The 26,436-nt window shown below is 50.0% G+C and overlaps 1 protein-coding gene across 1 annotated transcript in view; it reads left to right on the forward strand.

The window, feature by feature from the left end:
• The first annotated feature begins 348 nt into the window (after positions 1–348).
• Positions 349–26,436, forward strand: part of XDH (xanthine dehydrogenase) — a 60,856-nt gene continuing 34,768 nt past the window's right edge. Inside the window, exons 1-12 of the mRNA XM_026478461.4 lie at positions 349–586; positions 7,164–7,221; positions 9,938–10,034; positions 11,211–11,319; positions 15,016–15,142; positions 16,070–16,131; positions 19,618–19,686; positions 20,004–20,090; positions 21,150–21,291; positions 23,702–23,794; positions 24,546–24,697; positions 25,701–25,794. Coding sequence (XP_026334246.2) covers positions 545–586; positions 7,164–7,221; positions 9,938–10,034; positions 11,211–11,319; positions 15,016–15,142; positions 16,070–16,131; positions 19,618–19,686; positions 20,004–20,090; positions 21,150–21,291; positions 23,702–23,794; positions 24,546–24,697; positions 25,701–25,794 — 1,132 coding nt within the window. The 5' untranslated portion in view covers positions 349–544. The remainder of the gene's footprint in view (positions 587–7,163; positions 7,222–9,937; positions 10,035–11,210; positions 11,320–15,015; positions 15,143–16,069; positions 16,132–19,617; positions 19,687–20,003; positions 20,091–21,149; positions 21,292–23,701; positions 23,795–24,545; positions 24,698–25,700; positions 25,795–26,436) is intronic.

The following is a 26,436-nucleotide window of genomic DNA, read 5'->3' on the forward strand; positions in this document are numbered from 1 at the left end:
GTTTTGGTTCTGGATCACTGGGCTCCCTGGCTCCTGACCTCTGTGTTCCTCTGGGCTGTGTGAGAATGAGTCCTCTGTGTGAGCTGAGTCGGGGCTTCTGGAAACCTGAATGGTGAAATAAGTGTCGAGGGGGAAGGTGTGAATCATTTCTACGCAGCGGCTCTGACCTCGGCCCTTCCTCCTTCTCTGCCTGCAGCCGGGGGCAAAGAAGCAGGTTCCAGGACGGTGGTGCTTCAGACCGCAGGTCACCTGGCCACAGGGCCTCCCCGGGCTGCTCTCTGCCTGTGCCTTCCTCTGTGCTCTTTGACACAGCTGCTGGGGGTGTGGTTTCCTGACTAAGATTGTTTGCGTTTTCCTCGGTTATGTAAACTGGTGCCTTTGCCAAGAGCTCCCTGTGCCCTGGAGCTCTGGGCGGCTTTTTTCCTATTGGCTGGCCAAGTTTCGTTTTTTGGGGAGGCGTATTTTTTCAAGCTGCTCGGCTGCGATACACATCAGTGCCTTTTGGGAGTGAGGTACCTGGAGGTCAGGGACCCAACCGGTAACAATGACAGCAGATGAGTTGGTCTTCTTTGTGAATGGCAAGAAGGTAAGAAGGAGCTGGTCGGACTTCTCTGCTCCCCCGGGGCGGGTGTCTGTCCTTTGGAAGAGGCTGCTTCTATTCTTTCTCTTTCGTCTCCTCTCTCACTCGTTCCCCCTCTCGTCCTCTCTCTCCCTCCAAAGTGTTGCTGCATGAGTAACACTGGGGAAAGAAAACCTTCTCAGAGCTGGAACGGAGGCAAGATGCCCAAGGGGCAGAGGAGTGCAGGGGAGGCAAATGAGAAGGGAGACCTGGGTCCCCACCCAGTCTGCAGCAGCGGAGACACTGGCCCAAAGCTGAGAAAGGGGCACAGGGTCCTCGGCGAGGCTGGCGGCCACCCGCCACACCTCTGTCTCTGTGTTTAATCCAATATGTCCTCCGGCTTTTGTTGTTCTCTTTGCTGAGAGAAGGAACAGGAACTGGTTTTCTTGCTAATACCAAGGTATAAGTTAGGCATAGCGTTTGATTCTGGTATTTCATGGTTAATGTGACAGTTAACTTGTATGAGGACATTTACCAACATCTTGTGGCAAGCCACAATTTTTTTTTCCCCCATAAGGGACATTTTTCTCTCCCTCCCCTCACTTAGTACTGCATATAAATATTTCAAGTCTCTCACTTTGATAAAAATTGCCCACTTGGATGAACTTTATTGGTGCACAGGGACATGGGGGTGGGGAAGTGGGTGGAGCAGAGGGGGACTTCAGACGGGGTACCCGTCCTCCAGGCCCTGCAAGGGTGTGAATCTTTGCAGATTTCACTGCAGGTGCAGGGAGGGACGGTGCAAGCACTTTGCACTGTCCCCGTCCCCCTCCCTACACCACGGCTGAGGTGCTCCAGTCGGCTCCGGCTCCCCAGTCAGGAATGAAAGGGACAGTAAAAGGATAGCCATAGTTGTACCTTGTAAATGGCCATGTGGACAGTGTGAGCGATGACTGTGCCTAAGGAGCCCTCAAAGAAGGGTAGTTTTATTTGTTTTGCTCTATTGGCATTTTTGAGTTGAGAAATTGGGCGACATTTAATTTTCAAGAGCTAAAATGCGCTTCGTGGGCCATCTGGTGCTTAAATGGTCAGAACATGTCTGGGTGACTAGCAAGGGAATTCCGCGAGCCATGGCGACATCAGTGCTCTGAAGACCGTTGGATTCAGTGTGAGGGGTGCCAGTGGGAGGCACTGAGGGTGAGGTCAGCCATGTTCTTCCAGGTTCCGTGTGTCTCTCCATGCCAATTTCTTTTCAGGATTGGCATCTGGCAGCAAGCCAAGAGGTAGGGCGCAGCCTCCCTGTTGATGGTTGTGAAACTTTTGCAACCAACATTTCCAACAACGTTGTTGCATTTAGATTGCCTTGGAGAGATTCAAGAAACAGTTGAATTGACTTTCTCGAAGTGTTACTTACACAAAGCATCTTCGGTGGAATTTTTCTAAGCAGTTTTTACGTTGAGTGAGCAGCTGGATTCAATGACTCCCAAGGCCACATCTTGCTCTAAGAATCTTTTATTTATCATGCCATCAATTCCTGTGTGATAGGACAAGGTTCTGCTCTTCTTTAGGGATGGTGTGCTGTGATGCGCCAGACACGAAAAGGGACGTTTCAAGGTAAATCTGGCTTGGCGAACTCGTTTGCCCCTGTGTCTTAAATCCACTTTAGGAAGGCAATTTAACATTTTTAGATGGTACCGTCATTATCAAACCCTATTATCTCTGGAAACTTCCACTATTGTCAGTTTCTGTGATGCATAGTCGTGTTTGTAATTTATAAGCCTGTGGCCTCTTGAGAAACTGCTGGAAAGGTGGAGCGACAGTCTAAGGAGTGATGAGGTGAAAGCAGTGCTTTGCCAACAAGACCAAGCAGGAATTCCCAGTCAGATCAAGGCGGCTGTGAGTAAGTGTGTTCCCATTTCTATTTCTAAGATCTTTCTGGATCTAGATCTTTCGTTACTGGATATTGTGCAGAGAAGTTACCAAAGAAGCTGTTGGAATGGGTGACTCACTCTTAAATGTAAGCCTCTTCTTCTCCCTGTTTCAGGCTGTCCAGGACTCTGTCTCCACCGACTGGGGTCCTGGAAAGGGTGTAGGATGTCAACGATCAAATGCCTCTGGGGCCTTCTGTGGTGGTGATGGGCCTTGAGGACCATCGTTTCCATGTCTTCTGTTCTAGCATCAGACTTGGAGGGAAAGAAAGAGCCGCGCAGGATTTTGGTGTTATTGTAGTGACAGTCGTTTTGGTGCACGGGATTCTAGAGTTTCTGAGCAGTCGCTCTCTGTTTCGTGGAGATTGCGGTGCACGGAGGAGTGTGGCAGACTTGGCATGCAGAGCCCTGCTACAGGTGTGCAGGAGTGATCCCCACAGAAGCAGGTGGCAGCTACAGAGAGCCTCACCGTGGGTTTGACTCCTTCCCTCACACTTACGAGCTCCCCCCAGGCCTGTGCCTGTGAGGTATGTAGGCACTGGGTGAATATGATCTCCAAGAAGAGGCCGGGCGTCTGTGCCTCGGGACCTTACAGAACAGTTAAGGAGATGGATTATAATTAGTCAAAGTACTGTCTTACAAAATGTATTTTACAAAAACTATTCCCATGAAATGCTCTTTTCAGATATTCTTTTTAAAGATTTATTTATTTGAGAGAGAGAGCAAGAATGCGCACACATGAGAGTGGGGGGAGGGGCAGAGGGAGAGAATCTCAAGCAGATTCCCCTCTGAGTGTGGAGCTGGACACGGGGCTCCATCCCACAACCCATGAGAACATGACCTAGGCTGAAATCACGAGTCTTAACCCACTGAGCCACCCAGGCACCCCTTCTTTTCAGATATTCTTAAACCACTTAGCACAGCGTTGGCACCTAGCAGGTGCCCCATTAATGAGAACAGAAGGAATGCATGAGTATTAAAAGCCCTTAGAAATTCTCTACTGAAGAGATTTATTTTTTACACATTTTTTTCATTTTGAAATTATTGATTTTTTTTATTTTTTATTTTTTAAAGATTTTATTTATTTATTTGATAGAGACAGCCAGCGAGAGAGGGAACACAAGCAGGGAGAGTGGGAGAGGAAGAAGCAGGCTCCTAGCGGAGAAGCCTGATGTGGGGCTCGATCCCATAACGCCAGGATCACGCCCTGAGCCGAAGGCAGATGCTTAACCGCTGTGCCACCCAGGCACCCCTGAAATTATTTTAAATGTACAAAAAAGTTGCATGAAGAATACAAAGAAATACTCAATAGAGTATTCACATTCACCAGCTGTTCACATTTTGCCACATTTGCTTTATTATGATCTCCTTCATTCTCTCTCCCCTGTACACACACACACACACACACGCACGCACACACGCACACACACGAATAGGTGTTTATGTGATACACACATGCATTAGATATATATGGATATGTTTATAGATATAGATAGATACATAGACGTATTTAAGTACCTAAATAATTTTACATATTTATTTATGTATATAATTAATAGAAATAAATACATAAAGTATAAAATTTTCTTTCTGAACCATTTGAGGGCAATTTCCTATATCATGCCATTTTACCCCTTAAATGAAGAGTAAGAATATTCTTATAGAACCAGTCTCTATAAAAATCTGGAACTCCAGCGTTGATGTAATACTATTATCTACTCTATAGCCCTTCTGCAACATATTCCAATTTCACCAACAGTGTCATTTATAACTTTTCCCCCAAACCCAGGACCCAGGGTCATACTACACAGTCAGGTGCCATGTCTCTTAAGTTTCCTTTAAGCTGGAACGGCTGTTTACCTTTCCTTGTCTTTTGTGACATTGATGTTTATGAAGAGAATAGCCCATTCGTTCTTAGAACATCTCTCATTTTGAGTTTGTGTCATGCTTTCTTATAATTAGATTCAGGGTTTACATTTTGGGCAGAAGTGCCAGAGAAGTGGTAAGTATTTCTCGGTGCATTACATTGGGAGGCACGGATGTCAGTTTCCCCCATTATTTGGAATGTGACCTTTGACCACTTGGTTAAGGTGGTATCCATCAGTTTTCTCTACTGTAAGATAACTTTTTTACCCTTTATAGTTAGTAAATAATCTGTCTGAAGATACTTTGAGTCTATGTGAGTATCTTGATCATCAAAATTTCAGCCACTAGTTTTAGCACCCATTGATGATTCCAGACTGGATCAGTTACTGTGCTGATTGCAAGATGGCTAACCATACTGATTAGTTGGCATTCCTCTGTCGGGAAGAACTTACCCTCCTCTCCAATTTGTTTGTTTATTAGGTATCACTTTGAGCTCCTAATTTTTAATCTTATTTAATGGATTATAATCCACTAGAGCTATTATTTGTTTTGATGCTTAAATCTTATCAGAACAATCTGCTGAACCTAGCATTTCCTAAGCTCATATCCCCATAAAGTGTTTGTCCTTTGGAATACCCATTGGCATCCTGTTCAGAGAGGGTTCCATGGCGTTTGCCAGGGCCAACCCTGCAGCCGTGCTGTGAGATGGCACAGCCATTCTCTGTAGGAATGCAGGGAAGGTTGGACCACTCATGGCTGGGGTGATATAAAAAGCCTTTTCCAGGGAAGAATTTGGGGTCTTCTAAGTCAAGATGTAGGTGGAAGAGGAGTGGAATGGTCAAAGCCACAGAGTCAGAGGTATACATTGTATTTTCTCGAGTGTGAGGACCAGGTTTGCAGGGAAGTAGGAGGGGAAAAGGCTGAAAATGAAGATTGGGGATGTACGGAAAAGGGCCTTGGAAGACAGCCTAGGGAACTTGGATGTTACCTGGCATATCTGGGAAGTCATGGAAGGCACAGAGCAGGGGACTGATGTGATGAGAGCCAAGCTGGAAGACACGAGGAAGCAACAGCTTGGGGAGAAGGTAGTAAGCCAAGAGGCTCTTCCTGCCATTTCCAAGAAAAGTGATAGGGATCTTTATTTGTGCATTTATGATTTCTCTAAGAGAAAAGAAATAGCTTCCTGTGTGAACTTTGTAACCAGGACTTTGAACAAACCAGATTTGTGGGGTGTAATCATGAAAGGAAACTAATTGGATTTTCCACTTTCCTTTAAACTTTTTTTCGGGAGGCAAATTCTGGCAGTTTTATGACTTTCTGGATTGCTCTTAATCAATAAAAAATCCTATGGTCATTTCTAAGTTTCCATACACAGCCTCAATTCAGGTTAAAGGGGGGAGGTTAGCAAGAAAGTTCTCATTTAATGAGTGCTGGTGGAAGATGGCTTCCCACCACTGGAACATTCAGTTGCAAGTCTCATGACACGGGGGATGTTCTTTTCTCTGGCCAACTGCTCTTCCTCAGCCTCCAGTTCTGGGAGGTCCACTCCACATGGACCCTGTTGGAGATCCCAAACGTTACGTAGTCAGTGTTTGGGGGATGATTTAAACACCTCCGCACCAGCTCTCTCTCTCTTGCATGGTCTATACCAGGTGCACAGCCAACACGTCACATCCTCTGTCCTTCCCAGACTCTGGGAGTGCACACCAATCCCAACACCGCCATTTCTTCTTTGGCTTGTCTGGTAAGCCCATCTCTAGCTTTTAGATATGCCAGACCACCATATCCCCTGTCCTACAAAGGCTGTATGTTAGCTTCACCTGTAGGGCTAGGGAAGCCCCCTCACGAAGTTTGAGGTGTGAGGCAAGTACCTCCTCCCCTCAACCTTAGGAAGATGGAAGACTCATAGTGCTGTTCTCTCTAAGGAAACTCTTGTCACGTATTCTCTCTCCTTGACCATCCCAGTCACCCAAACCCTATGACCCTTCATAAGGTATGATGAGTATGAGTAGTGATACAGGTTTTTGTGGATTTCCTTTGATTCTTTGCATCGGAAACTCATTTTGTAGACAACCTTTCCATCTTATTGAATAAACCATTTGTGGACTTTTGGGTTGAGATTTCTCCTCTATGTCTGACATATGTTATGTTGTTGGCTCTGATAGTGCAATACTGCGTGTTGAGCACGGACCGACAGACTGGCCCTATAGTCCCTGAGAATGTGCGTGCTGGGGGCACAGCCAGAGAGCTGCGTGCTGCCATTTTTAGCTATTCCTGGGGTGATCCAGCAGCTGGAAATGAGATGACATGTTTTTTCTTTCTTTTTAAATTTTATTTATTTGACAGAGAGAGAGAGCACAAGTAGACAGAACATCAGGCAGAGGCAGAGGGAGAAGCGGGCTCCCCACTGAGCAGAGAGCCTGATGTGGGACTTGATCCCAGGACGCTGGGATCATGACCCGAGCCGAAGGCAGCCGCTTAAATGACTGAGCCATCCAGGTGCTCCGAGATGACATGTTTGACTTGAAGGGGGCTCTGCCTGGGTCAGCTCATTGTGCCGGGTGTAACACCTGAGCCCTCTGGGGTGGGTCCAGAGCACAGCACTAATGCCGAAGGTTAGAACTGGGGAAGAGCAACACGCACACAGTTTGGCTTGTAGTTAATATGTTCATTCTTCTGGAATTGTCAGGAAAAAAGACCTTCATTTTCATGATACATTGAGCGTATCCCTATTAACTCCACAAATTCTTGGGTGAGACAATGGCTGAGTATACCTAGGATACATTTTTCTTTTGTTTTTGTTCTTACAGGTGGTGGAGAAAAATGCAGATCCAGAAACAACCCTTTTGGCCTACCTGAGAAGAAAATGTATCCTGACTTTGGAGTGGGGCTGGGGGAGGGGGGCAGTGGGGACTCATTCTCTAGGGTTATGTCATTTTCTAGTGACTGTGAGAGGCCGTGAAGAGTGGGAGACAGAGCCCTGGAGTAGGGCTCCAGACCCCTGCGTCTCAGTTGTGGCTCTGTCACTCAGCAGCTGGGTGACCCCGGGGAAGTCTTTTCAGCTCTCCAGGTAGAAATTCATCGACCGTCGAATGAGAGGATTATTTTTGATGTTTCTTAAGATCTCTTCCCGGTAAGACTCTAGTGATGCCAAGGTTTAATCCTGGGCCTGTAAAATGAATAACTGTGAAAGGCCCTCATTAGCCCTGGGGAACTCTGTGGCCATTCCCCTCAGGAGGAGTGGGCCTTCCTCAGGAGATCTTTGCTGATCCGTAAAGGGCTTGCTAGGGAATCTTTCCAGTTCTGTGAAGGTGGAAGGAATGTCAGAGGAAGGCGTGTTTGTTGGGAAAGGATGACTGAGTGGGGAAGTGTGTAAAGGTGCTGTCCGTTGTGGAGATGGCAGGCACTGAGAGGCAAGGGACAGGGGACTCCTGAGCACTTACTGTAGGTCGGTGAAGTTCAAGTTGATTTTCATGGTGGATCTCACTGATCCCTATAGCAATTCCTTTGACAGAGGAGGAAGTGAAGTTGGCACATGAGAAGGGACCTGCTTCTTGCTTTAGATTCTGGGCCAATGCTGGCAGAGCCCAGACAAAAGCCTAGAGCCATGCTCTTAACCTTCCAGTCACACTGGACACTCTTCAGGGCTGGTCATTGGGATGATGTTTAGCCTGACCTCTGTTAACCCATCCCTCTCACTCCCAGCATCAGGGATGTCCAGTGGCTCATTCAGGCACCCTATTTGAGGACAACAGAGTGTTGTTTCAGTACCCACAGAAGCAAGCCTAAAGTCCACGGCCTTCCCTCTGGCTCGCTCAGCTCTTTCCAGATGATATCTGGCTCCGGTGTACTTTGTCCTGGATTCTCCATCGAGAGAGGGCAAGCCTGGAGTTTCAGGGCCCCTGAACCCGGTGGCTCTTTTGCAGAGGGGGAATCGCTCAGTAGGATCAGGAGACCGCACAGAAGTCCACTGCTGGCCGCTCTACCTGGCGGTCTGAGAAGAGAGGCACGTTCTCACAGATGATGGACACCAGTGTCAGTTTTCTGATGAAGGCTTGAAGGCCCGGAAGCCTTCTGAGACTCCTGATCATAGCAACTGCTAATTTAAAGGTCAAATCTCAAATGAAACCTGAAACTGAAAGTTTTCACAGAAATGAAGGTCAGGTGGCTTTTTGCTGACTGTGGTGAGTTCATTTCTGAGAGTTCTGGGAAAGAGGAAAAACCCCAGGCTTGACTTCCATACTGGCTTCTGAAAAGATCCCCGGGCTAGAAGATTTTGCTAGACTTTGGGCTACTAAGTCATCTGAACTACTGCTAGGTGCAGATATTCTGATGAGTCAGAGGAATAACTTAGGATATAGGCAGCTCATCCCAGACGTGTTTTAGAAGAGGGAGCCACATGGCGAGGGAGGAGCCTCCTAATCTGAAGTCAGATGATTGTGTCTGGGCCCTCACACAAGGAGACCTGAGTGACTGTGTGGCCTTGATGGGCTCACCTTACCTCCTGGGCCTCAGTTTGCTTTGTTTTGTTTTACTCGGTGGGGAAATAGGAGCTCCTGCCCCACCCGCTCACTAAATTATTGTGAAGATCAAATGGGTCCAATGGGTGTAAGTATTTTTCAAGTATAAGGTGCTGTGTCATTGTTTAAAGAGACTAATGTCCAGCATGTTAAAGGTAATAAGTAAATATTCCTGAAATGACTGAATAATCAAACCATTAATGGCCATCTAGAATTTGTGATGAATTTTCATCTCATCTTGCAAACGAGGGAAGCGACCTGCGATAATGACCTCCATCTTTGGTAGAGAGCTGGATAGCTCGGAGCCCGTGTGTCTCAGGGACAGAGCAGGGCTGCTGTCTCAGGCAGTGCTCTCTAGAATAGCCTAGTACTTAGGCACGTGAACAGATTCAACGTTATCAGACTATTTCTGCAAGTACATGTAAGAGATAGCTCCAATCCCAGCCCCCGACCTCAAAGATTATCTTCATTCTCATTTCTGGTCACATATCCTATGGGTCGGGGGTGTTCAAAAGCCCCTCGTCCAACCCTAATTTTGGTTTCTGGACTTCATCAACCCAAAAGGTCCAAGGTGACAAGTCGGAACTCAGTAGGTCCTAGAACAGATCAATGTCTCTGTCTGGCCCAAGTGGCTTCGGGCCGGGGTGACGTGAGGTCTGCTCCACGTGCTCAGCCTTTGCAGTGCCTGGTTCACCTGCCTGGTGAGACCACACGGTTGGGAGCCTCTCGGACCACGCCAGGAAGACCCCGATGCCAAGAAACATCTCCAGGGTTGGAGAGCAGTAGGACTCCAGTCCTGGAGAACACTTGCTGGCTGTCTGATGGGACCCTGATGCCTTTCCTCATAGCTGCAGGGGAGATGGTCCCATTCTCTGCCTTCCAGGGTGCAGGGTAGGCTTTCTGGATGAGGAGGCTGTGTGGGGCTGCTGCCTCCCCGGGTTGAGGGGCTCTAGCCTGTGTGTGGCAATGGGTGGCTCTATCCTTACAGTTCTGCCCACGCACTTCTCAGCAGCCCAGCAAAGACTCTTGTGTGAATTCATGTTCCTTAACCCTCAACCATCCAGTGAGACTGAGCGGGACCAAGCTGGGCTGTGGAGAAGGCGGCTGTGGGGCTTGCACCGTGATGCTTTCCAAGTATGACCGTTTCCAGAACAAGATCGTGTATCCTTTGCCCACTGGCTGATTGTCCATGCAAGGACTGTGATGCAGGGGTCAGGTTGTGAGTGTGTGTGTGTATGTGTATGTATGCACGTGTGACCTTTCTAAGATCCAGACTCATTTCCAATCCCATGAAATCCTTCAGTCAGTCTCCACTGCCTTTGGGATAAAGTCCAATCTCTGTGTTTAGCACTTGGAGCTCCTCACGGCGTGCCCCATCTTTCCTCTCCAGGTGTCTCTCTCCGTGGGCCCAGCACTCCATCCTTGTAGGGACAATTGTGGACTACTGACACTCTCTGCCTACTCATTTCCTGGTCTTTGCATAAGCTGTTGCCCAGGTCTTGAATGTCCTTTCTTCTAGGACTTCTCCACCTGGATAATTCTTGCTAGCTCTTTAGGACTGGGCAAAATGTCACCTCCTTCGGGAAGCCTTCCTTGACCTCCCAAGATTGGGTTAGGTACTCCATGTCTGTGCTGGTCCCACAGTACTCTGTGCTCAGCCCTCCCGAAACATCCACCATAAACTGTTTAAATTACATCTTCACACTGGCTTCACACATTTTCCTGGGTTGACCTCGGACTATTGAAGAATATCTTACCTTTGTTTCCTCAGCCCTCAGCAGAGTGCCTGACATGTGATTGGCCCTCAGAAATGATGTTGCTTGTATAGAATGGTGAATAGAAGAATGGACATCAGGAAACTCTGTTTAAGGGGCTGGTGTCTTATGTTTCCTGGGGGTCGCCCCTCCCTTTCTCCTCCCACAGAGGATTGGAGACAAGGGGGTGAGAGCAGGGGAGCAAAAGTGACTGGAGGTTCTGAAATTGAAGAGGCTAAGGAAGGGCCCTCCAGAGAAAGGAGCAAGAACTGGACCTGGAACCTTCCAGAAATTTCCTCTTGATTCAGCCTCCAGGGTGGGACTGAGTATGAGGTGGCTGAGGGTGACCCTGGCCCCATGTTCCAGCTTGGATGCCCAGTGCTCCACAGGACTCTACAGGGGCTCATGCCTCACTGGGGTGGGGGGAGCTTCCTTTGTTGCTAGCCAAGAGTCCTGGGTAGAGAGGCGAGGACAACCATGGAAAAGCCCAGAATGTAACGTAGAGTGAGGAGTCATGAGAAAGCACCTCAAAGTCTCCGATGGCCCGAGTGGACAATGGAATGACCTTAATCTGGGGCTCTAGCCACTTTTCTGCCAATGCCTGCCTGGCCCCCATCTGCTCTTTGCATCATGTTGCCGTGACGACAGTGGAAGGAATAGGAAGCACCAAGTCGCGACTGCATCCTGTGCAGGTAACTGGAGGCAAGGGAGGCTCATGCCAGGGCTGCAGACTTGTTTGGGGTGTGAGGCTGAGTGTCACTGCCTGGGCAGGAGGCACCGTGGTCCAGCCACCTCCCTCACTTCCACCTCTCCTGGCGAGGTGGGGGGGCGGTGTGGGGGGGATGTTGTGAGGCGGAAAGATAAGGCCCCAAGCCTAAAACTCCCTCCTGCAGCTGCGGTGGGTGTGACATTGCAGGACCTTGAGGGAACCACGAGGTCCGCCAGATATGGGGGCCAGGGCTGTCCGGCTATGCCAGAATTGGAGGGAGGAGGGCAAGGCACAACCTCACCCAGCCCCCCACCCCCAAGTGTGCTTAGGAAACCCCTGAAGTCTCAGGTTCAAGATTCCAAATGCTCCGTGCCCTTGATTAAAAAGCCCACCTCGTCCCTGCTCCCTGGAATGGTGATCCCATTGCTCGTCTCGAGCGCCACCTGCGGGTAATAGTGAGGCCTCCATCCTCCTTAACATGAAGGTTAGTAAGGGTTTAATAAGAGAGTAGAGGCGTCTGAGTGTCTGACCAAGGCTTTTTTTCTGATGGTATCAGGCTGCCCGGCAGTGGATTGAAATTAGGAACCAAGACTGGAGAGTAATCTGGGAAGTTTTGTGGAGAGAATCAGGATACTCTTAGGCAGCGTGGCAACACGTGAGGGCAAAGGCCATTGTTCCCAATGCTTTTTGTATGGGGAAACTGAGGCAGGGAGGTCTTCCAGACATTACAGTCACAGAAGGTGCCAGAGGCATGCCCGTTGGCCACTTGAGGAAGCCTGTTGCTCAGATCCTGCCTTCCTTGGGCCCCTTATGTGGGTGCCGGGCCAGGGCGTCCTGCTGAGTGAGCGGGTTGTACTCTCAGGGAGGGGAGTGGAGGGGTGGGTTGAATGAGTCACATGAGGTCACAGCATGTAACACATCAGTTCTACAGCTTCATTTCTAAGGCAGCAAAAGGGCAAATTATAAAAAACTTGTCCAACCTGCAGGAGATGTGAAGGGTTAATTCGGGCTTGTAATTTGAAACAAGCAGATGAAAGAGCAGTGTAAACACCTGGACGCATCTGAATAATCCACTAACCCCTCCCTTTCCAATGGTACAGACTCATGCTCCCCATGCACTCATCTTGGCCCCTAGTAAGTCGGAGAGCCACATTCCACTTCTCCTTGTCTACTGGGGTTTTTTTCTTGTGGTTCCTAGGACACTATGCTTCGCTCTTGTTCCTCCCATCTCCAGGCTGGTGCCGGGTGCTGGCTCTAGGCCTCCTGAGTTCCTAATTACTGCAGCCCCTCCCGCCCCCCAGCTCGGGCTGGGCCCCTTCCCCCTCTCCTTCTGCTCCCCTGCCCCCCCACGGCGAGTTCAGTACCATCTACGGTGAACGGCATTCGCATTTATATCTTCGGCTTTGACCTCTCCTCAGAGGTTAGATTCGTATTTCCAACTGCCTCTTGACATCACTATATGGATGTCTCCTCTCAAACTTCACAAACCCTCCTTTTGCCCTGTCTTTCTCCCCCAGTCTTCCTCCATCTGAGTCAATGGCAAAGCATCCGCTCAATTGCTCAAGATAAAAACCTAGGAGTCACCTTTGATTCTTTCTCTGGATCACCACACCCCATCCATCCAGGAGTGGTGTCAACTTTACTTCCAAACCCTACGAGGAAGCCTTCATTTTCTTTCCCCTGTTACTGCTTGGTCTGAGCCACCATTCCCTCTTGCCTGGACCACTGTGTCCTGGTCACCATTTCTATTCTTGTCCCTTGTAATCTATTCATTCCCTACCCACAGCTAGAGTAATTCTTCTTCTTTTTTTTTTTTTTTTTCTTAAGAGAGAAAGAGAGAGAGCAAGGCAAGGGCAGAGGGAGAGGGAGAGAGAACAGGGCAGGGGCAGAGGGAGAGGGAGAGAGAGAATCTTAGGTAGGCTCCATGCTCAGCGCAGAGCCGAACATGGGACTCAGTCTCATAACCCTGAGATCATGACCTGAGTCAAACTCAAGGGTTGGACGCTTAACCCACTCAGCCACCCAGGCCCCCCCAGAGTGATCCTTAACAAGCATAATTAGATCAAATACATTCTTACCTGATCCAATTCATGTTATTAAATTCAACTTAAAACTCACCTCTTCAGAGTGGCTGTTTCAGAGCACTCCCAAGTGGCCACTGGTCCCTCTGGGTCCCGTCAGCCTCTACTCAATCTCTACATAGCATTGACCTCTACCTGGAATTTTCCTGTTTCTTTTGTCAGTATTTCCTCTATTAACTTCCCGAGACTGGTGCTCTCGTCTGTTCTTCATTACTCTGTCTCCAGTACCCTTACCATGCCTGGCACGGAGTAAGTTCTCAGTAAATATTAATAAAACGGATGAACATATATGCTAGGCATTTAGCGATTTTACTTATGTACCAAGAGAGACTCCCAAGACACAAAATAATAATAACAATAGTAATAATAATAATGTGGACATGGAGAATCTCCTACTAAAAGTCTTGCAGAGTTTGAATGACAATTCTGTGACATTCAATGCATATAACAAATTCTATATGGCACATTTCCAAATTTTTATGTCCCCATGGATTCCAAGCATTGCTGTTATTTAAGATTGTCATGATATTCTAGTTTGGAAAGAAAAATGTGTTCATTTGGTTCTTAATAAATGCTGGTTGCGCTGGATTGCAGGCTAGTGTGTATCAAAAGAACATGAGATGCCCTTTAGCAGATGACTGGATAAAAAAGATGTGATCCATATATACAATGGAATATTACTCAGCCATCAGAAAGAATGATTACCCAACATTTGTAGCAACATGGACGGGACTGGAGGAGATTATGCTAAGTGAAATAAGTCAAGCAGAGAAAGACAATTATCATATGGTTTCACTCATTTATGGAACATAAGAAGTAGGAAGATCGGTAGGAGAAGAAAGGGAAGAAGGAAGGGGAGTTAAACAGAAGGGAGAATGAACCATGAGAGACTATGGACTCTGGGAAACAAACTGAGGGCTTCGGGGGGGGGGGGTGGGAATAGGATAAACCGGTGATAGGTATTAAGGAGGGCATGTATTGCATGGTGCCCTGGGTGTTATACGCAAGTAATGAATCATGGAACTTTACATCGGAAACCGGGGATGTACTGTATGGTGACTAACATAATATAATAAAACATTATTATTATTATTATTATTAAAAGAAATCAACAACAACAACAAAAAGAACATGAGACCGCTCTTCCATTCACTATGTGTGTTCTTGGCTAAACCTCTTCAATCTCTGGGCCCGCTTCCTCCTGTCTTCAGTGCAGAGAATGGAGGGTGAGAAGCCCTTCTGGTTCTACTGGTCACTGTTCTTAGAAGAGACTTTCCTATGAATAACCAACATTGGTTGACCACCTGCTATGTGCCGGGTATAATAATGTTGAGAGTTTAACGTGAATTATCCCATTAAATCCTCACCACAGCCCCAGAGATAAGTACTAGGGTGATCGTCATCATACAGGTGAGGAACCTGTGGCTGCAGAGAAGCTTGGGGACCTGGTCAAGGCTGCCGTTGGCACTAGGACTGACTTTGCGCAGGAACGGCTCCCCAGCCCGGCCTGTCGACATGGACGGGCTTCGGCGGGCTCATCTAGAGAGCCCGAGCGAGGTTCTGCCAACATGTGGGTCTACGTCGTCTCTCCCTCTTAGGAGAGAATCTCCAAAAGCCACGGCTCGCAGTGCGGGTTCTGCACCCCCGGCATCGTCATGAGCATGTACACACTGCTTCGGAACCAGCCTGACCCCACCGTTGAGGAGATCGAGAATGCCTTCCAAGGTAGGGCCTCGAGGCACCGCCTAGGAGGGGGAATAGCAAAGGAGGTTTGTGGAAGTTAGGGCAGGGCCTGGAAGCCAGGAAGGGCCTGGGAGGTCGAGGCACTGCCTTCTGGAGGAAAGGCTCAGGCTACCCCAATGTGGTGGCTCGGGGCTGCTGGAGTTGAGCCCTCTCTTGGTTTGAAGAACCCTCGCGGGGGTTGCAGATCTCCGGGGCCTCCTGCCTTAGTGTTCATCTTCCTGAGGTGTCCTCCTGCGCTGGGATGAGGTGGCACTGGGGGGCTGGTGCAGGAGGAGATCATTTGGGAAAGTCCACAGAGGCTAGTCTCATGGCTCCCTTTCTCCTCAGCTTGTACGAGAGCAGGACTCTGCAAAGGCCACATAATGAGGAGGGTGGCCGTGATTCTGAGCCTTGGGCAGGAATGGGCTTCCCACTCTGCCTTCTGTGAATGGGCCCAGGAGCCTGGACGAGATGTCTGTTCCTCTGGATTAAACAGAATCCCCATCCATTCACCATTTCATCATTTATTCAATTAGTCGTATTGAGTCCTATCATGTTAGGCACTCTACAAGGTATAAGGGACACAGGGATGCCCCAGGGGATGAAAGACAGTCTCTACCCTCAAGGAGTTTACACTCTGATTGGGAAGAGTTTATAGTGTAGTTTGATGAGCTCACTGATAAAGCTATGATCAGGCATCAGAAGAGGCACCTGATTCAGTCTGGGCAGTCTAGGAAGGCTTCCTGGAAGAAGTGATAGATGTTTTGAAGTCAGGAATACAAGGAAGAGGACGGGGTGTTCCAGGCAGAGAAAACAGAATAAGTAAACCAAGCATCTCACTGAGCCAGGAGCAAAGTCACAACCCTCCCTTCCCCCCACCCCTGCCCTGGGGCCTGCGCTCACAATGCAGCTTTCTTCCTCTGCCCACAGGAAACCTGTGCCGCTGCACGGGCTACAGACCCATCCTCCAGGGCTTCCGGACCTTCGCCAGAGTAAGTGGGGGCCCCGGGACAGCTGCGGCCCTGTTCCTAAAGCAGCCGTCTCAGGAACCACACTTGGGAGGGATGCCGAGGGGTTCTGGAAGAAAGAGGAGAAAGACAGGCTGGATGGCCAGCTGGCGGGTTGTCCCGCTGCAGATGCCTGGTGCGGGCACGGGCCTCTGCCATTCTTACTTGGAGCGTTCTCGGCAATAGCACGAGGACTGTCCTTCCAGGGAAGGCTGGCTCCTGGAAGAGGCATGCGGTCCAAGAGCCAACTTCCTCCAGGCATTCGGGGCTGAAGCGCTCCCGTGGCCCAGGTGTGGGGCCTGGTGTGAAATGACAACCCAGCCCCCAGCACCTGAGCCTCTCCATGCCTCTCCGAGCTGCTGTCTGCAGCCGGCACTCTGTGGGCCTTATGAAACTGCGAATTAGATCTCCAGACAGGTTGTGCCTCCCTGCAGTGTTCTGTACCTCCGAGGGGAAGCCGGCCATGCAGGCACGGATTACACACACACCGCCACACACACCAACTGGCAGAGAGGTCAGAGGGCTGGCCTCTCCCTTCTCAGCTTATCCCCCCAGATTTCACCTGATTCTCCAACTGGGGCAAGTTGACCCTGACTCCAGTCAAACTGTCTCTTGTCAGTTTGATTCTGGGTTGAGGGGAGAGTCACAGATGCCTGTGCCTTTCATGGGCACTTAAGGTTGCTACATTATGAAAAGGACTGTTGCGTCCAGATGACCATGGGGGTCCAGATGGACGCGGGGATGGGGTCTCCAGGGAGGGAAGGCAGCACATCCTGCTGAATGCATTTGATGACAAAGAATGAGGAGGTGTGGATTTAAGGGAAAATGACTGAAAGCACAGACTTGGAGTCTACAGACCTGGGTTCAAATCCCATCCTTTCACTGAACTGATGCACGACCTTGGGCGTAGTTCCTGGTTTCTAAACTGGGATTATAATACTTACAATATTATAATGTTATAATAATACATCTATAATTATAACAAAATGTACCTAATTACAATAATATCACAAAATTATAATAATAGCTGTAACAATTCTTACAGTGTTTGTGGAAAGTACTTCTCGTAAAGCCCTTAGAACAGTGTCTGGCACATCTTAAGTATCGAATACATGGCAACTATAAATTATGATGCTGGTACGTTTCTTCCATTACTCACTATTTGATCTTCGTGAATTGCTCAGGCTTCCCTGAGAAGGGAGGATTGTTAATCTTGTCCATGTATTTATTTCTGTAGAGGCTTCTCAAAGAGGTACAATTTTACCAGCCCTCCTACTTTCTGAAAAGAGAAGGGCTTTTGAGTGTAGTCCATGGTATGTTCCTTCCCAGGGTTGGATTTTATTATCACTGAAATGGTTCCCAAATCCCAAGTGGTCCAGTGCCTCCCTGGACCCAGCTGCCGGGCAGTGAGGAGCGGAACAGAGCTTCCGGACTGACTGGTACACAGGGTGCTCTCAGAAGCCCATGCACGTTACTTGTTGGAGACCTGCAAGGCCTTGTTCAGAGCCTCTGCACTCTGACTTTCCACACAGTTCTAACGCACCTGCTTAGCTCCTTCTCGAGGCCGTAGCACACATTAGCCAAGTGAGGAAGGTTTGCTAGAAGGAGGCACACTGTTCACGGCAAGAAATGAGGATGTCAGTCTAGTAGCAAAGAAGGGCATGGAGGAACTGTAAAAATTAACACAAGCCTAGTGGTCCCAGCCTGCTGAGAAAAAGAGCAATCTCTCCAGGGAACAAAACCAGCCTTATCCAACCTCATTGGACACTGAGGGCAGAGACACTTTACTGTACCTCATGGTAATTTGGTCATGGACGTGGCCATGAATTATCAAGAAAAAAGATCTAAGGAAGAATGTGCTGACACTTTATCTGGAAAATGTACTTCTGTGAAACACGTCCTTCCACACAAGGACTGAGTGAGTGAGGCTGAGTGTATGTGTTCCCTCACTTCAGGTGGGGTCTGGGGAGTCCCCTGCCTCACCCATCTCCAAGAAGAAAGACGAGAAGCGACCCTAGAGGGACTCTGTTTCTCTCTTCTTCTGTCTAAACACAAAGGAGAAGGGCAGGGCAATGGTGGGAAGGTCCAAAATAGAGCGCTCTGGGACCCAGCGGCAAGGCTGTGAGCGCAGGAGGGGTCGGGTCTGCACGCAGGGCGGCATGGGCAGGGGGCCGAGGCACGGGAGGTCCCCTCCTGATGACAGTCTGACAGCGCTTTCAGATTCGCAAAGACCCCCCTTTCAGCCTCCATGGCGCTTTGAGAGCTTTCCTGGGCACACTAGTCAGGGTGTGACTCATCCCTTGGGAAATGTGTCTCCCGTGACTCACGGGCAGAAGGGCTGCCCCAGACCTGCTTCTGCGGGAGCTGGCCACCTTGGACATGAGCTTGGAGCTGTGCCCGGGAGTTTCTCCCACCTTTGCCTGTCAGCACAACTTGAGGATTCTGGAGTGTCTCCCAGATCCTGGGCTAAGCCTCCTGCCTTCTTGGCACAGATCCCCCAGGTGAACACAGCCCTTCCCCACCCTCAGCGCCTCAGTTCTGGGAGGCAGTGACCTGAACTCTACCCATGCTCTGCCATTGACACCCTGAGAGGTCCTGAGCTAGTTCTTTCCCAGAGGTGGTGGGTCATCGGACCCGTACCCTTCCTTTAGCACGAGGTCACAGTGAGGAAGGACTAGAGTGTTTAGCTTTCCGACAAGAAGGACCTAAGACATAGTGGTGAGGTCACCTGGCACACTGGCTGGACTCCTCTCTGAAGCCAGCCGTGGTCTTGGACCTGCCTGGAAGGAGCCCCACAAAGACCGGAGCCTGGAAGGAGCCCAGCCAGGCTCCCTAGAACTTGTCTGATGCACAAGTAGAGGCTCTCGAGTGCCGAGAGCACCTGCGGGGATTCCTCTCACAGAAGTTTCCTAAGGAGGAAGCCCTGAGGGGGGAAAATGGGCATAAAGAAAAGTTTTGATAAAGTAGGAATTAGCTTTTATAGAGAAGTTTCCTTTTCTGAGAGAGAGAGAGAAAGAGAGAGAGAGAGAGAGAATGAACGGGGCTGGGAGGGGCAGAGAGAGAGAGAGAGAGAGAATCCTAAACAGGCTCCACACCTAGCACAGAGCCCAACACGGGTTCCATCTCACAGCCCTGAGATCATGACCGGAGCCGAAATCGAGTCGGATGCCACCCAGGTGCCCCTCTAGAGAAATTTTCTTAAAATTACATTTTCCTGCTGCTTTCGGGAGAGATCCTATTTGTTCATTCACGAGTTGCTTTGTTTTCATCAGCCAAGAAAGGGAAAGTGGTTAAAGCAGAGGTCTTCCGGCCATGCAGACGTGGGAGGTTTGGGCAGCAGCCATCTGCCACTCCTGCTGATGCTGGGACAGGAGCAGCGCTAGGTTTCATTGGGTATTAGTGACGTGGGTCTTTAGCTTCAGTGAAAACTCTTTGCAAATATTTTTGTGTGAATATTTGTCATCTCTCTAGGATGGTGGGTGCTGCGGAGGAAGTGGAAACAACCCCAACTGTTGCATGAACCAAAAGAAAGACTCCAAAGTAAGTGGGTCCTCCTCTCCATGGAAGCCTGGGGGCCTGTCTCAGATCGAAGGAGCCAATGGAGTCTCTTCACACTCTGGACGGTGTGACTGGAAGAGGAAATGGTTATGCCCAGACCTTGAGGGTGGTGACTGTGCAAGTTAGCCCTGGGTCCTCTGGCAAGACCTCCTTATCCTGCCTTCCAGGAGCTTCCTGGCCCTCCACCAAGCCGGATGGGGGCTGCAAATAAGCTCATTTGGACAAGGGGCCGGGTAGGTCCTACAGGGCACTTTAAAGGAGGAGATACAGTATCACCCAACTGTTCTCTTTTCCAACAGGTCACTCTGTCACCATCTTTATTCAACCCGGAGGAGTTCATGCCCCTGGATCCCACCCAGGAGCCCATCTTCCCCCCGGAGTTGCTGGTAGGTGATGGCCCAACTCAGTCTCTGTGCCATGAGCCTTTGGAGACCCGCTTTATTTCATACCAACTGGGACCTTTGTGTCCTTGTCCTTTAGGTTTTCCTTCCTTCCTCTGACACCCAGGGGTCAAGTCTCTCTGTCACATACTCCAAAAGGGACCCACACTTCTCTCACACATGTCACTCTGAGCACTGAGAGTGGATCTCTCTGGCACTCTCCTCCATGTAGAGTAACAGGTGTTCCAGAAGCATCTGCCTACCTCCTGGCTAAATCGAATGTAGAAGCCCCCAAGCAACCCATTTTCCTCTCTGTAAACAGTCCATTTATTTACCAAACAAACACAGAAACAAAGCTGTGCTCGAAGGGCACCATCCATGGCTTGCTGCTCTGTTTTAAGGACACTCTCACACCCACTGGGACGATTCTGCTTCTTCGCTCCAACATTTGTGGCAAGGAAAGAATCAAGATTCTCTCCGAGGCCTCAAGGGCAGATTCCGGGGGGTCTTGAGCACATGAAGACAGCCGAGTGAGTCCAACGGGCCAGAAAGAAGGGCTTGGCAGCAGGCTACCGGCATATCTTTCTCTGGATGGTGCAACCTTGAAAAAACTGTCAGTTTGATCTGGGGGTTTTCTCTCCCAGCCCCATATCACCCCTCACACACTAGAACTGGCCTCTGTTGCATTCTCTCCTGACACCCCTCCTTTGCCACCTCTGCCCCCTCCCACACCTTGTCTACTGCACCTCCAGGAGATGGTGACGGGGGGCGGGCACTGCTCGGAACCCAGGCTTTTGGTCAGGACAGTTCAGGTGGCCTTGTGGCAGGTGAAGGTCCCATCACCTCCTGGTCCCCTAAAGACTAAGCGAGAGAATGTGTGTAAGAGCTGAGCATATTTCCTGCCTCAACACGAGAACATTCCCCTCCATTCTCCCCGGAACTGTCTCTTCATCCTGAACTCAGCGTTCAACAAATCGGGAGAGGAGTTGATCCCATTGCAGACTTCAGTGTATCAGGGAATTGGGGTGGGAAGGAGGCAGTGTGGTAAGAAACTACCTTTTCCAGAGGCTGAAAGACGTTCCTCAGAAGCAGCTGCGTTTTGAAGGCGAGCGCGTTACCTGGATCCAGGCCTCCACCCTGACGGAGCTGCTGGACCTCAAAGCCCAGTACCCCGAGGCCAAGCTGGTGGTGGGGAACACCGAGATCGGTGAGAGCGGGGGCTGCCCTGCAGCCTGCCCGGGACCATGTGTCCCTTGCTGGCCGTGTGTCCTCAAAAAACTTGCTTCTCCTCCCCTGCCCTCATCTTCCATTTCACATATGGGGGGGGACAGTACCTCCTCAAGGGGGTGTTCTCAGTCCCGAGGAGACCCTTGCTGACTCTCCCTAAGCACACCTGGCTCTGTGCCAGGTACTGTGGGGGTGCTGGGGTACCAAGATCACCTGTCACCGCTCCTTCCCCAGATCTCCCAGTCTAAGAGAGGAAGGAGTGATGGGGGTCACATGTCTAGGCCGGTGCCTGACAGATGTTAGGGGTTCCACCAATGTCATTCTCTTGCCCTTCCCCTTTTCTGGGGGTGATGAGGCCACCTGCCCTCTTGGGGCCACCACCTGGGACATGAGGCTTGCGATATGCAAATGGGCCAGGGAGACTCAGGTTGTGTTGCTCTCCTCCCCAGTGCTCAAAGGGACAGAAGTCCACCCATTTCTGGAGCTGGCTTGGCCCATTTCCACTTTGCTGGGTCCTGAGCCCAGTGAGGGTCCAAGGAAAGGATGGTGGCATAGCCAAGTCTGCCTTAAAGGACCTCGGGTGTGGGGGACTTGACACGCTTTCAAGCAGCCACAGGCAGTCCTGTGGGAGGCTCTTGGCTCTTGTTCTGGAAGGAGCCCCCTGGGCCCTGGTTTCTTGTTGGATCTGTAGACACAGAGAGCAGGGTCTGGCTTGATTCCAAGCTGGCGGAGGACAGAGTAGGCCCCGCCCTTGTGAGCACAGGTGCGGGACAGAGACCCCAGCTGCAGAAACGTGACACTACTGGGATGGCAGGGGGGCCTATGAAATGTGCCTCCAGTGATGTGACCCTGATAGCCCTGTGTGGCATGGCCCTGGGGTCCAGGGTAGCATGAGTTCAAGTAGAGAATGACTGGCTGGAAGAATCTTCGAGCTCCTTTGACCCATGACATATTCCTTGCCATGGGTCACATAACATCCTGGACCCAATTAGATTCTAAGAGAAGGGAATGAATCCACAAACATTCTATATGCTTCAAGGTAGAAATAATTTCTGAAGACCACTCCATCTGCCTCACCCCTTCTCCCTTCTATGCACACCCAACAGTCTAAGCGTTGATAGCCAGGCAGGGGGCTGGGAGGAGCTGGGCATAGAAAGAACCTTGTCAAGATGGGCCATCTATGCCTTCCACCTGCATTCTTTGTCCTGGGAGCCCATATTCAAACAGGCCAGACTCCTCAAAGCCTGGACCGCCCATCGGAGTCTCTAAACAGCACATGGGAGGGTGGGGAGGACACAGACTCTTCTTTTTGAACCTTCCCATCTGTAGCTCTGTGGGAGGGGCTGGAGAGATGCCGAGCTAATGGGGTCTGATGACCAGAGGTGAGTCTGTTCGCAGAGCCCTCTACCTTGACCAGCCGAGAACAGAAACCGGTACAGACGTGTGGCCCCGCAGAGCCCTGCACGGGGAAGAGTTAAGGCCGATGCTGGGAACCAGAGAGGCAGATTGGATGTTTTCTCTCTCAGACAGTTTTCCTTTTTGTCCGAATGCTAGACTTTCACGTTCTTATTACTACTATACCCCAACTCTTAAGCATTGCTCACGGACTGAAGCATGCCTGTTCTTAGCTGTGTAATTTGAGCAAGAACCTTCCCATGCCCCAGCTTCTTCATCCAGAAATAGAAAATCAAGGCATCTCACAAGGCTACTGGGAGGATGTAATGAGTTAAAATATGTGAGGTGTTTCGATGGGTTCCTGACATATTTTGGTATGCTGTGCCTTCGCATATTGTCCCCTCTGCCCCCTGCCACACACGCACACACGCACACACGCATGCACGCACACACATGCACACGCACACGCACACACATGCACACGCACGCACACACACACACACATACACACACACACGCACACGCACACATTAATTCAGGTTCATCTTATTTGAAATGAAAAATCACATCAGCCGGGCCTATGGTGGTTCCACGTGTGCTGAGTGTGTTCGTGACAGGATCAAGTGTGCTTTCCTTATTCAAGAGCAGAAATTGTTGGGAAGGTGTTGAAGGCACAAGCACAGAATCAGAAAGCTAAGTGAAAAAAAATGAAGCTTTTTTGAGTAATAAAAAAAGTCAAAAGGCCAAAAAAAAGTTCATCTCATGAATTCTGATGGGTTTTTTCTTGGGAAGGAGAGAAAGACACGGTGTTCAGGCTGATAGTGTGGAAACCACACGGAGCCCCATATCTTGTCCCCTGTGCCTGCTAGTCCTGAGACCCCCCCAGAGTGTGATGCAGTAGCGAGGATATCATGGATCCTGTGTGAGTGGCGGGAAAAGTGCCGAGGCCTGCTCTCGTGAGAGCCTCTAACTTCAGGTTTCTTGTTTCTCTCGAGGCATTGAGATGAAGTTCAAGAATAAACTGTTTCCTATGATCGTCTGCCCGGCCTGGATCCCTGAGCTGAATGCGGTGGAGCACGGACCGGAGGGTAAGGGGAGGTGTGCCTGGAGCCCCTGGAGGGAGGGGCTGGGGTGCCGGGGATGGCTCACGTGGGACGGTGGGTGCCAGGAAAGCCTCCCTGCATGGGGAAAAGGGGCCCCTTTCATGGCCTTCATCCACTGAGCATCCATGGTAGGGTGGCAGGGGGCAAAGGTCATTCTCAATCCTGCCTACACATTAGAATCACTCATGGGGCAGGGGGTCAGTGCAGGGAGGTCTTGGGGGCTTTAAAAAAAAGAAAAGCCAGGACTTCACCCTCAGAGATCTGATTTTATTGAGTTAAGAACCACTGGTTTAGGGGCGCCTGGGTAGTGCAGTCGTTAAAGCGTCTGCCTTCGGCTCAGGGCGTGATCCCGGCCTTACGGGATCGAGTCCCATATCGGGCTCCTCCGCTGGGAGCCTGCTTCTTCTCTCTCACTCGCCTGCTGTGTTCCCTCTCTCGCTGGCTGTCTCTCTGTCACATAAATAAATAAAAAATCTAAGAACCACTGGTTTAGAGAGCAGTGCATTCCGGCTGCTGGATCAAGAGACCTGTGGTTGAATCCTGGCTCTTACACTAGCTGTGTGGCATTGGGCAAGTCACTTAACTTCTCTGGGCCTTAATTTCCTCATCCATATACGGATGTGAGATCTGGTTCAGCCTCCTCACTCAGGGACCAGTAAAGTGTCCTAAGAGCTGTGTATGAATGTGTTTTCTGAGCTGTGAAGGGATTCGCTGTTATTCTGAGCTGTGTTTCCAGGTATCTCCTTTGGAGCCTCTTGCCCCTTGAGCTCTGTGGAAAAGATACTGCATGAAGCAGTTGACAAGCTTCCTGCCTACAAAACAGAGGTGTTCAAAGGTGTCCTGGAGCAGTTGCGCTGGTTTGCTGGGATACAGGTCAAGTCCGTGGCGGTGAGTCCCTGTTCAGGGGCTCTCAAGGCTCAGGGCAAGAGGCTTTTTGTCACAAGGCCGGGGGCGGAGGGGATTAGTCTGAAGACCCAGCAGGCCTCAAACTTTAGTGCTTAGAACTTCCTGGGGTACTTGTTAAAAACGTGTATTCCTGGGCCCCACTCTCAGAGATTCTGACTCAGCAGGGCTGGGATGGAGCCCCGAAGGTGCTTCTGGTGAAGGTGGCCTGTGGGTCGCTCTGGGAAGCACGCGCTTGTGACTTAGTCTTTACCCCTGAGGTTGGCGTGCCCATCCTGTTCCCGGACTCGGCGAGGCTGTCAGCAAGTGGATGAGAGATAAGTTAGGGAGAAGCCACATTGGGAGGGGGACTGCCTTTCAGAGTTTGGGGAGAACCAGAGGTAGACCGCCCCCACCCCCACCCCAAGAGGAAGGAGAGGTCCAGCCATTGACTGTTCACAACCAAACTTCAGACTAGTCCCAATTCCCCATTTGCTAACGGTGTTCACACACCCAGGGCCATTGGAGGCTCATGACACCTAATGGTGCTGGGCAGAAAGCCACCCCTTCCATTCTGTTTTGTTGTTGTTGTTTTCAATTAGAACAAAACCCAAAAGCTAACAGCCCACTCCCATTCCCTTACCCTACCCCAAGCACTTGCCATCTCTGATTGTGGATAAGGAGGCAGTAACTCAGAAATCTCCGTTGAGTTCCCCAGCTCGGCTGGACTTACCTCCAGGAAACATTTGCTTTCATTGTGTAATAAACCACCTCGGCTCTTTCAGAAAAAGTTTGGGTGAAATCGAGCAAATTTAAAGGAGCTGACCCAGATTACTGACTAGTAAATTTCAGATCCCAAGTTTTGCACGTTGTTCTGTGTGCCTGAGTGATGCTGGTCTCGTGCCTTCAGCAGGTCTCACCCATGTGCCCGTGGTTGGGAGCCAGCTGTGAGAGCAAGGTTTTCCTGGGGGGGGGGGCTGGGCTCTCACACACTCTCTGCTCATTCTAGTCCCTCGGAGGGAACATCATCACCGCCAGCCCCATCTCTGACCTCAACCCTGTGTTCATGGCCAGCGGGGCCAAGCTGACCATCGTGTCCACAGGTGAGAGCTACATCATGCCAAAGTCGGGACAGAGGGCCATGTGGGGGAGAAGTCCCACAAGATAGGTCACTTTCTGGAGAGACAGAGCCCAAAGTTCAATGACCCAGCTGTTCTAAGGTTTGGATCCCTGGAAACTGCAGGGGAGATGGACCCCGGTTGGGGGCCAGGAAAGCCGGACCATTTCTTTATGAAGAAGTCACAGCAGGGTCTATCACGCAGATCCTTACCTAGTGGAGTGCTAGAGCTGGGGGTGCCCAGTCTCGCTGCTGGAGTTTTAGGGAGTTTTAGGACGTCTTAGAGTGTTTGTTAAACATGGCCACTATTAAAAGTTGAGTTATATAAACTTACAATAGAATAAATTACATTGAAAAGAAAGGTAGTGAATATTTAAAATTCATCACTTCCTAATTATTTGAGTCTATTTTACTACTGCCCATGCTCTTCCAGTTCTTCCCATCTGTTCTATCTGTGGAGTGGAAATGCTATAGAACAGTGTGCTGCTGGGCATCCTCCTTGTGTGAGGTCCCCGAGACCAGGTTCGATGACTCACAGGAAGTCAGGGAGGACCCACAGCTATGACTTGTAAGTGGGAGGGTACAAAGCAAAGTCAGCAAAGTGAAGAGCGACATGGGGCACGGTCTG

This window comes from Ursus arctos, unplaced genomic scaffold (genome assembly GCF_023065955.2).
Source record: "Ursus arctos isolate Adak ecotype North America unplaced genomic scaffold, UrsArc2.0 scaffold_8, whole genome shotgun sequence".
In the NCBI taxonomy this organism is placed as follows: domain Eukaryota; kingdom Metazoa; phylum Chordata; class Mammalia; order Carnivora; family Ursidae; genus Ursus; species Ursus arctos.